This window comes from Protomyctophum parallelum, assembly GCF_964188405.1.
Source record: "Protomyctophum parallelum genome assembly, chromosome: 7".
NCBI lineage: Eukaryota > Metazoa > Chordata > Actinopteri > Myctophiformes > Myctophidae > Protomyctophum > Protomyctophum parallelum.
Genome location: NC_139705.1, coordinates 2,129,325 through 2,141,367, shown reverse-complemented (window position 1 = coordinate 2,141,367; position 12,043 = coordinate 2,129,325). Strand labels below are relative to the sequence as shown.

The window sequence follows — 12,043 nt, the reverse complement described above, 5'->3', positions numbered from 1 at the left end:
TGAACATTATAGCAGAATATATTATAAGCTCACAACGTGTCACGTTGCGACACATTGGGAGCTGACGCTGAATTCCCCCCCGCAGGACTAATACGGTATACACAAAAAAAATGATGTGGTTAAAGCAGTTAGTTTGCGTCATTCAGGCTGACACACATGCACACAGTGCACACACACACGCACACACATACACACACACACACACACACGTTGTCATGAGTCGTCATGCTTATACATGACTAACAGGCAGCTCCTACATGCTGTGTTTCTCAATGAGTTGTCTCGGAGAGCGAGAGAGAGAGCGAGAGAGAGAGAGAGACGTGGGAGAGAGAGAGAAAGAATGTGAGTGAATGAAAGAGGACTGTTGCCTATTCATGCAACTCATGATTGGCCCTCATTCTGTGTGTGTGTGTGTGTGTGTGTGTGTGTGTGTGTGTGTGTGTGTGTGTGTGTGTGTGTGTGAGTGTGAGCGTGCGTGCGTGCGTGCGTGTTTATTGTGAGCTTATGTGAGCTTCTGTGCATCACCTCAATTCTCATCATGCATCATCTTAATTCAGACTGTCACAAGACAAGTTGCAACTGGCAACATTTGTTTCTTACGGTAAATGGATTGCAACGTATACGTGGCCTTGTGTGCTCTCACTTCTGTGTATCAACAACTGATGTTACCCTACCCTGACCTGCTGTGCTATACACTCTGATAACTGATGTTACCATACCCTGACCTGCTGTGCTATACACTCTGATAACTGATGTTACCAATACCCTGACCTGCTATGCTATACACTATGATAACTGATGTTACCATATACCCTGGCCTGATATCACAAAAAATGCCATAAATCACGAACGGAATGTCCAATCCATCCCAAATTGTAATCACATGTCCGGGGTGGTTTAATCAACCAAAAGCCAAAAGCAATTCCAATGTTTATCCATAGGCGGCGCCGCAAATGCCGCAAACTTTAACCATTCCTCGCAAAAACATGATTTTTGGGGGCATAAATTACTTGCACATGATCACAGGTGTGACTTGAAATTGTAATTGGCTAGCAACGTCAGTGGGAGGGGCCTATGTAAGCGACTGCGGCAACCACACTTTGCATTATTATTTTTTTTCAACCTTTCTAGTTACTAGTTACTTGGGCGATTTAAATTTTGATTAGAAAACATACACTAACCACTTCAACCCTATACATTTCGGCCATTTGAAAATAGCCAATCTACAAGTAGATTGGCTATTTTCAATAGATTTTACAAGTTCATTTTCAATTCCGTACTTTTACTTGTAACAAAGTACTTCTAAATTGAAGTATTGGTACTTTTACTTAAGTAAAACAATTGAGTACTTTTTCCACCACTGGTAATAGATCAGCCGGCTAGTATAGTTTTGGAATGCAGTCCCGTGAGTTTAGGATTGAAGTGATCCAGTTGGCTTACGCTCATGGTTATTAGGATGTAAGCTGCATAAAGCAGCAGCACCACATGTTGAACAAGTAAGCCATAAGCACGCACGCCATTATTGACATGAACACACAGCAGTTGTCACAATAATACAGCAAGCGCAGGCCAGCTATAGGTCGAAGCTCTGGCACGTACGCAAGACCTCCATTAGTCATAAAAGTTATTTCAAGGCATATTAAAAGATAGACAGACAGACAGAGAGACAGTCTCAAGGTTCAAGGTTGTACTTTTGTTACTATTTGTTAGTATTGTGTACAGGTACATAACAACAAAAAGTATTTCTCCTGTCCGGTCTTTCCACGTAGCCAAACTGCAGGCAGGACGGTGTGAAAACGTCCACGCGCGATGTATGGCGGCAGCTTTGGTGGTCAAAAGCAAAGCTTCCTAAAGTCATTTCACTAGTGCGGTGAGAACGTGTGAAATCAGTGAAAATCACCGTTTCCGGACGACGTGACGATGTAGACGGAGAAAGAGAGAGCGTCGAGTGAGCGTGTGTTCTCATTGGCCGGTCGTTGTCGTAGTCTAGTGAGCATCGGTTTCGAGAGAGACCGTTACTTTGGACTGGGTACTGGACGGGCTCCGTTTTATAGGGAGAGGGTGGGCGAGAGACAGGTGAAACGGGGAGAGAGAGGGGGCACGCGGCAGCGCAAAGCTGTCGTTCATTCGATGTAATAGTTAGTTATCTAGTCACCTCTCGTGTGAGTACAAAGTATTATTCTCTAGACAATGAAACGAAAGCGGACGCCTAACAGGCATTACCAGTGCCTATGCCAGCTAGTTATGCTAATTGTTTAGCTGGAGATAAACTGTCGCTGTAGTGAAAACATGGCTTTGTATACCAACCAGTGGTCATGCGACTCATGGGGGGGGGGGGGGGGGGGGGTGGGTGTGTGTGGGGACCCCTATCTAGCTTTGTTGTCATACCAATTAACATACCAGTAAGACAGAGAGAGGGACAGAAAGAGAGACTGACTGACAGACTTACAGAAACAGAGGGTAAAACTGCACACTTTAACACAGTCTTGTGTTACAGATGTGTTTTTTTTCCCGTCATTGCATGCGGTTGGTTACTGAAGATAACCATTGACTGAGGGGGGATAACACTTAATTCATATATTCACTGTATCTGTATCATATAAATGGTCCTCACTAATGTTCATTATAAGATCATTATCAACTCCATGTCTCACTGGAGGGCTGGGACAGTTCATAAACCTGCCTACCAGTGACATCATCGATGGGGATTCCAAGCTAATAAGACCCTACAGCCTTCCTCTTGATATACAGTAGAAGCTATTGTTTTTGCGTTAACGAAATAAAAAAAATACATTTTTGAAACCTTGTTTGGAATGACCAAACCTTGCCTCCTGAGGTCACTGGTTTATGAACTGACAGCCCTTCTCTGAGGCACGATCTTTGCTTCTGGGGTCCCAGCTGGAACAAAATATATTCGAGGTCGAACGGAAGGCGTCAGGAAGGGGGTACGGGGAGAGCTTTACACGCTAAGGGCTGAGGTGGATGTGTACAGATATGTACAGTAGGCCTACTTGGTTATATTCCATAGGTGTTACTGCACACATATTGTATCGGTTTGTATTTCTATTCATATAGCTTTTACGTGGGTGTGTCATGCCATCGCATTAAGTTTGTTATTTTGGGGGTGATTACAGTGTGCGGGGAAGGAGCGGCTATGGGAGAGCTTTTGTCTGTTGCCTGCATGAATGTTATTTGTTCTGCATGTTATATACTCCATGTGCACACGCGACGTTCAGCATGCATCGGCCTGTAATTGTATTCAAACGGCTTTACGTTGCGTATATGTCAAGTCACGGAAGATTGTTATTTCGGGGTGGCGAATTATGCGGGGTGGGAGTGGCCGGTTATGAGAGAGAGAGAGAGCGAAAATGAGACGATGGCATCTCAACGGGGCTTTATCCTCCTAACGAAGGTAGATTATTACGACGGCATAACTGTTGCCTCTTCCTACTTCCTGGAGTAAGCCTTTGCCGAGCCGTGTGGCCCACAGGGCAGCTGGAGCCTATCTCCTGTAGCATAAAGCAGCTTGATGTAGGCTTTACAAGTACATCCCCTGGACATGGCGCTAATATGACACGGGGACTTACCCCCCGAGCCAATCCTTGATGCCATTTGGTGCAGTCTCAGGGCGGACACACACACACACACACACACACACACACACACACACACACACACACACACACACACACACACACACACACACACACACACACACACACACAGACTACGGAATGAAATAGAACAGCGTATATACATCCTCCGATCTTGGCGCTGAGCCAAACTGTTATACTAAACTGTACTGTACAGTTTTGACTTGAGAGCTCAACAAGGTCTACAGAAACCTGCACTGAAAACATTATAATGCCATTGCTGGGAATGGCTTTGGAATAGCAGGGGCTGGCATTAAATATCAGACCAATGCACTTGGAAATGGAAAAGAATGGGGGGAGGGGGGGGGGGGGTGGAATAGGTAGAGATTTATCTTTATTTATTTTTATTTCAATTTTTCAATTTGAAATTCGACCGACATTTGTGTACAGCAGCACTCTTGAAAACAAAGTTATTGTGGGTTTGAGCTGACGGGCCTTATTTTATGTCAATCAATCAAGTCAACTTAATTCAAGCGGCAGATGCCAAAAAATAAAAATAATAATAATATATATATATATATATATATATATATATATATATATATATATATATATATATATATTTAAATACAATATTCTTTAGGGGCATGTCATGTGGTCTACCTGCACAGCCTTTGTGATCTACTGGAAGATCACAATCTACCTTCTGGAACTCGACTAACAGATATCATGAAGAAAAGCAAAGGCTTGCAACTCACTTTTGTATAATGCTCCCAAGTATGTATTCACAATCACAGCAGGCAACTCCGACTGCAACAGCACTGAGCTGGTCCCCATGGAGTGTTGTGTGTACATAATAATGACTGTATGCCGTTGTCTTGTTTTTCAGGAGTGTTTCTAATTCCCTACGTGATCATCTGCTTCGTGGGAGGGATTCCCATATTCTTCCTGGAGATCGCTCTGGGACAGTTCATGAAAGCTGGAAGTATCAATGTCTGGAACATCGCTCCCCTTTTTAAAGGTATACTACACCCACGCACGCACTACTGTAACCTTCTGTTTATAGGGAGTCCTGCTAGACTGGTTCTCAAAGTGGGGTCGGAGGACCACCAGGGGTCCTTAACCCATTCTGACCTGAGATCAGATTCATACGAGGTTTCCACTGGACACACACTGGTCTGATTAACCCATTCTGACCTGAGATCAGATTCTAAAAATGTCAGTCGTTCTTCGATTTTTCAAAAATAGCCGACCTACAAGCTCGTAGCGCGCCACTCGGTGGCGCGCTATGAGCTTGTAGATCTGCTATTTTTCAATACCAAAATGGGTTCCCGTTCAGAATGGATTAAGTGGGTTCCAGGAGGTCCCCAACAAAATATGTTAACATAATGGATCAAAATCAGTTAAACCACTTAAAAAAAAACACACCTAAAAAAATAATCCTAAAGTTGTGAAAAGCATGGAATATTTTTGAAACATTTAAAGGGTTAGTTCAGATTTTTCGACTTAAAGCTGTAGGAAATACTTGCCATTAATATAGTCGTTGCAAAAGTATGAATTGATTGCCTGAGTCCCGGGGGGTGGGAGTTCTGGTCGTTTTTTTTTGGTGAATATTTTTTGGGGGTCTTTAAAAATAAATGAATCCACAAAACTAGCATAATTTGTATTTCCACCATATAGAGCAACTTTTGTTCAACTTTGACCCCTCTCTGTCACATGGAACTATTGTTTTGTGCTGCTGCTGCTAGCGTAGTGATACAAATAGTTCCGTGTGAACTATAACCCTGCAACAACAAAAATCTTGTACGGGGGTCTCTGGCACAAAAGGTTTTCAGATGGGCGTCCGCCGCCAAACACAAATTAATTCGGGGGTCCTTGACATGAAAAGGGTTGAGAACCGCTGGCCCTGGACACAAACTCTCACCTTTAAAAACAGACACGTGACTAATGTGTCATTTGGTCCGGGTGGAGTGGAGTGTTTAATGTCGATGTGAGAGTGCAGATAACAGTGCAGATAACAGTGATAACAGTCTAATGTACTTATCACTATAAAAGTGATAACGTGGTGTGAAAGTACAGTAGTCAGGTGTGTGTGTGTGTGTGTTTGTGTGTGTGTGGCTGGGTGGGTGTAATCACACCGGCTGAACCTTGTATCAGTTTCATAATAGGCTGGTAGTTTTCCAGTAGCATGATGTGACTCATGACACGTACACACACACACACACACACACATGAAGCTGTGTTGCCAGAGGTGAGGGGGTCCGTTAATACTATACTCATCCCTATAGGTTAAAGGTTGTACTTTATTGGTACATCTTGTGCACAGGTGCATACGACTAAACGTTTTTTTTTTTTTTTTTTTTTTTTTGGTTTTGTTTACACATTTAATTAATAATGGCAATTAACGATGTAATTTTTTTTTTTTTTTTTTCGTTGAACATTGGAACGTTATAATTAGTATTTTTATTTGCCGTTTAGGCTTCGTGATCACACATTGCACAGGGCAGACATGACAAATAACTCAAATATATAAAGAAATCACTGACACATTTAATCGTATTTTTACAAAATAGCGGAAATAGTTGACCTACAAGCTTGTAGATCTGCTATTTCTGAAAAATGTTTGAAAATGTATGGACATTCTTCAACATGGAAACCAGTGACGATTATAAAAACCAAATTGTGATGATCTAAAAAATAAAAATCTGATTAGGTGATTATGTCATCATTGTGATTCATGCATACTTCATATTTCACCGCTGTAGTGCTGAAATGAATTCGGCTCGTCAAAAATAGAAATTTTCACTAGCACCGAAGAGACGACTTTAGGACGTCACATTAGACGCTCCAGTGCCTGAACCGACTTTTATTCGGCTCTAAAATAGGAGTATATATGAATGGCGCCCTACTGACCGCTGAGACCATCCTGGGTTCCAGAGTCTGATCCAAGGACACTCCGGGGGGGGTGTCCAGTGTCCTGCCCGGATTTGAGTCTGATCCAAGGACAGGACACTCCAGGGTGTCCGATGTCCTGCTGGGTTTCTCTGAAGCTTGCGTCTCCTTAGGTCCCTAGCTGCTATCTTTATACAGTCACATGTGTTTTATTTCTGTCTAACAGTTTAACTTCCATGTCAGATTCACACCCAGCTCTGCACTAACACTACCAGCCTGCTGCTGGTGGTCACTGGGAGCTGACCAGTACAACCACAGTGTTCTACTGGTGGTCACTGGGAGCTGACCAGTACAACCACAGTCTTCTACTGTTGTACTGGGAGCTGACCACTACAACCACAGACATCTACTGTAGTGCTGGGAGCTGACCAGTACAACCACAGACATCTACTGTAGTACTGGGAGCTGACCAGTACAACCATAGTCTGATACTGTTGTACTAGGAGCTGACCAGTACACCCACAGTCTTCTACAGTAGTACTGGGAGCTGACCAGTACAACCACAGTCTTCCAAGTGAGCAGGGAGGGTTTTAGTAGGGGTTGATCATGGGTGCCATGCTGTTAGTTGCCTCGTGACTGTGTCTGCTGTTCATTGGCACTGTTTCATGTGTCTGCCTGTCACAATTATTACATATTCGCCACATCACAATTATTTGAGTTAATCACTTTTTTTTTGCATAATCGTTGATCATTTCCATGTTTAAAAAAATGTCGTTATGTTTTTAAAATATAGCGGCGATCTACAAGCTTACAACACGTCACGATTTTGAAAATATTACAAATTATTAAACATGTCATTGATTTCTATGCATGTTTAAGTTATGTGTCATGTCTGCCCTGTGCGATTTGTGATTACGACGCCTAAAAGGCAAACAGAAATACAAATTGTAACGTTTCAATCAATGTTCAGTGCATAAAACACAATGATATCACAATTATTTCTGTGACAATTAATCGTTAACTGACATTTTTAATCGTGAGAGCGCTATTGTTTCAGCGCTTCTGTTCACCAGACAGGGAGAGTTTCCCCAGTTGGACATAGTAGTGCGTGGAGGTAACGCGTTATGCTGACATTTCTGATCCGTATATATATATATATGTTCCTCTCCGATCTCCTCCTCCAGGTCTGGGTTACGCCTCCATGGTCATCGTGTTCTTCTGCAACACGTACTACATCATGGTCCTGGCCTGGGGCTTCTACTACTTCATCAAGTCCTTCAACTCCGTCCTGCCCTGGTCCACCTGCGACAACCCGTGGAACTCGGTCAACTGCATCGAGAGCTTTCGCCACGACGTCTGCAAGAACGGCACCCTGGTGAACAGCACCCTGGCCAACCACACCTTGCCTCCCAACATGACCTGCGAGGACCTGGCCAACGCACGCTCGCCCATCATCGAGTTCTGGGAGTGAGTTTTCCTTTGCTTCTGTTTCCCCCCCCCCGACAGCTTTTGTGTAGTGCGGTGTCGATTTTAAGTTGAATGACTTAAGCACCATATTTCATTGTGTGACGAATGGTGAAAATAGCTGATCTACAAGCTTTGCATAACTATTATATACTGTTTTTGAGTGGTGCAACCACTCCAAAGGAACAGCAATGTCCGTGTTCCAGTGTTCCAGTGTTCACCTATGTGTTCATTAATGAGCATCATATGATGAGTACCAGTAGGGGCGCTGTTTGCCAGAAACAGAGAGAGAGAGACAGTGCTGCACTGTTTGATTGATTGATTGAAATATGTATTAACAGTTTGCAGAATTACAGTACATTTCAAGCACAAACTCAATACAAAAACTGTTAACTGTGAGTGGACGACCCAATTAAGCATTACACGTGTTTACAAGAGGGTCCACCATGTTCAATTGATCAAAACATTTAGAGACGTACAAATAGACACTTCTATATAGTTAAAGAACAGAACAGGAATTCATCATAAAGGGAAAAGAAACATATCACATACAGTGAGGGGAAAAAGGGGGGCGGGGCGGTGGGGGGGATTCCGATTTTACGGGGGCCAGTTTCGTATTGCAGCCGTCCGTAGGTTCCCTTTGAGAGCGGTTTTGAAGGAGTCAAGGGATGTCTTAATGACTGTTGGTAGGGCGTTCCACATTTTGGTGGCATAGGAGCGAAAATAATTTAGTCCCTTGTTTGTGCCGAATCTGGGTTGTACATGGTTTGTTGCACTCCCTCTGGTGTTGTGGGTGTGGACTTTGTTTACATTAAGGAAGTATTTAGACATGTACATGGGTATCTTGGTGGTGTATCGAATCTTGTGGACCAGACCCATTGCAAGATGCTGTACTCTGTCTTCGACCCTAAGCCTTTCCAGCCTGTCAAAGTGGGCAGGGGTGAGGTGGGTTCGGGGGGTGAGGCCAAGTAGGAGCCTGACCCGTTTGTTTTGGGAGGTCTGGAGCCTTGTTTTAAGGTCCTTTTGAGGTGCTGTGGTACCAAGAGGTGCATGCATAGTCAAAGAAACCTTGTACGAGGGCTCCTGTTAAGGTCTTCAAGGTGTTTTTGTTGACCAGTGAGGAGATCCTGTAATGGAATCTTGTTCTTTGATTGACTTTTTTGATTACGTTGGTGGCCATTTTATCACCGGAAAGATTGGCCTCCAGGATGGAACCTAGGTAGTTAATTTCATCTTTTCGTGTGATAATATTGTCACCCACTCTAACCAAGAAGCCTTGCTGAGATTACTATTTGATCCGAAGAGAATGGATTCAGTTTTTCCTAGGTGTAAGGATAGTTTGTTATCAGCGAGCCAGGTGCAGATTCTACCGAGTTCAGAGCTGAGGGTCTTTTCAACCTGCTGTTTGTTCCTGTCCGAGACCAGCAGTGCTGAGTCATCTGCGAACAGGAACAAGTTGCAGTCACAAGCTGATTACATATATTAGGAACAGTAAAGGCCCTAGTATGCTTCCTTGTGGAACACCACAGCTCACTGGGAGGGGGGGACAGTGGGGGGACTCTCCCCTCCAGGTAGGATTGCATCCAGCTCACTGATGTGCTATCAAAACCAATAGCTTTTAGCTTGTTAACCAGTATGGAGTGGTTCACGGTGTCAAAAGCCTTTTGGAGGTCAGCATGACCATGCCGCAGTATTTTCCAGCATCCACTTTGTGTTTGATGTGGTCGCTCAAATAGAGGAGGCATGTGTCAGTGGAGTGGGATGTTCTGAACCCAGATTAGAACTCGTACATTAATTTATTAGTGGCAAGATACTTTTCAACCTGTTCATAGACTATTTTTTCCATCACTTTCGAGATGGAGCTTAGAATAGAAGCGGTAGTTGCCGGGTTCTAATTTACTCCCTTTTTTGTACAGGGGGGTTACTTTGGCCAGTTTAAAATCTTGGGGGACCTGTCCCTGTTTGATGGAGAGGTTTACTATGTGGGTGATGACTGGAGCTATGGAAATGGCTGAGTCTCTGAGAAATTTGGAGGGAATATTGTCATGGGCACTCAGTTTTTTAAGTACCTCCTCAGTTACCATTGCCATTTTTAAATCATCTTTACAAACACCTAGGTTTTTGTAGAAGGCTTTGATGTGCTCTACACCAAAACGCCCAGAGTGGGAGGCCAGTTTGTTAACCAGCATTGTTGCAATGTTTGTAAAGAAGATGTTCAAGTGGTTGGCTACGTCAAGCTTGTCAGTGATGAGGGTGTTATTCGATTTGATGTTTATGTTAGTAAACCTGGTTTTTAGTTTCTGACCACAGCCTAGTTGGTTGTTTAGTAGCTTCCAGAGCTCCCGAGGATTGTTTTTGATTTCCTCTGCTTTATCATTGATAAAGTTACTTTTGGCTGATTTGGTCATGGCAATTACACCGCTTCTTAAGGTCATTACACACTGGCGAATTAGCGACGCGATGCGAATAAGCGATCTGAAAATGCGAAATATTGCATGTTGCAGTTCGCCTGCGAATCTCTGCAAAATACGACACCAGAGCGAACAAATAAAAGCGAAAACGGTCGCATTTTCGCACATTCGCACATTCGCCACTGATGTGGAAGCTTGCATGGACTTCAATTGTTTTTTTTTAAATGCGAATTATTCGCACGAATATATCGCGTCGCCAATTCGCCAGTGTGTAATGACCTTTAGCTTGTTACATTGGGTTTTAAGGATGCACAGTTTGGTTTGGAGATCACTGTCGAAGCGCTTGCGCTTGGCTAGCTTGGACTTTCATTTAAGAAGTTCAGAGCATTTGTTGTCTCTGGCTTTCATTGCAGTCAGTATGTCCGAATTCATCCATGGCTCCGAGCGGGTTTTGACCCTGATGGTTCTCAAAGGAGCCATGTTGTTTAGTACTGATGTAAATTTGGTTTTAAAGCCAAGCCATGCTTCTTCGACTAGTGAGCTTCTGAGCTCATCGGACCAATCCAGACTCTCCAGTTCAAGGTTAAAGGTCTCGCTAGAAGAGGTTTTTTATATATAATATGTTGCCTGCTAATGAGAGAGATAGAGAGAGGAGGTTGCACCACTCGGTTCACATGGGTGTGATTTTTTTTTTTTTAAGTTTGAAAAGTCCAAATGATAATGAATGAACCGCAAAATATAGTTTAAACTTGAAATGGTTCTAGTGTAAAAAATCTTCTTCAGGTCTGCGAAGAAAACTCCCCCATTTGTTGTCGGTGGTGAACAAAAGTCCTCATGTTTTTTACATAAGTAAAAGTATCAATACTGGCCTGGGCCGCGGCTCAGCGGTCCAGGCACCTTGGCCGGCAGTCCGAGTCTGGCAGTGTGCCGCGGGTTCGACTCCCGAGCCCGACGGCCTTTACTGCATGTCACTCCTCCATCTCTCTCCCCCATTTCCTGACAGCCTACTGTCTGTCCCTCCTATACAAAAATATAAAATAAAGGCGAAAGCCACAAAATAAATTAAATAAATGAAAATAAAAAAGTATCAACACTATATATAGGCCTATGTATGCTCATTATGTAAACGTCATCCTCAATACATAAAAATATCGCAACCTCGCGGGACCATTTCAGCGCCATTTCAGCGACGAAAACGAATGTATCCAACGTGTGCCCGGACATGACTCTGTATCACCGGAAGTTCACCAAATCAGCTGGTATAGCTCTTCAAAATAAGGGGCTTACGGCTGAACAGCCTGGCATTCTGCGCCAAAACCACTAGATGGGGCCGTTGGCTGTGAAAGAGTTTTAACAGTCCTGCTCCTGAGATGCACCAGACCAGCCTATATACAACTGGCTTTTTTTTTTTTTAAGATATTTTTTTGCGGCTTACGCCTTTTATTGATTTTTTAAGGGACAGATAGTAGGCTGACAGGAAACGGGAGAGAGATGGGGGGATGACATGCGGTAAAGGCCGTGTCGGGTTCGGGAGTCGAACCCGCGGCACACCGCGACTGGATCACCAGTCCGGTGCCCAGACCGTTACGCTACGGCCTGGGCCTACTGGCTTGAGGCGCCCGTGGAACTCCCCTTGTGCTTAACCCATTCTGACCTGAGATCAGATTCATACGAGGTTTCCAG

The 12,043-nt window shown here is 43.7% G+C and overlaps 1 protein-coding gene across 1 annotated transcript in view; it reads left to right on the top strand.

Moving 5' to 3' along the window:
• The window catches only part of slc6a8 (solute carrier family 6 member 8), a 72,508-nt gene that overhangs the window by 30,459 nt on the left and 30,006 nt on the right, over window positions 1-12,043 (top strand). The window contains exons 2-3 of the mRNA XM_083769248.1: window positions 4,483-4,614; window positions 7,670-7,952. Of these exons, the coding sequence (XP_083625374.1) occupies window positions 4,483-4,614; window positions 7,670-7,952 (415 nt within the window). The remainder of the gene's footprint in view (window positions 1-4,482; window positions 4,615-7,669; window positions 7,953-12,043) is intronic.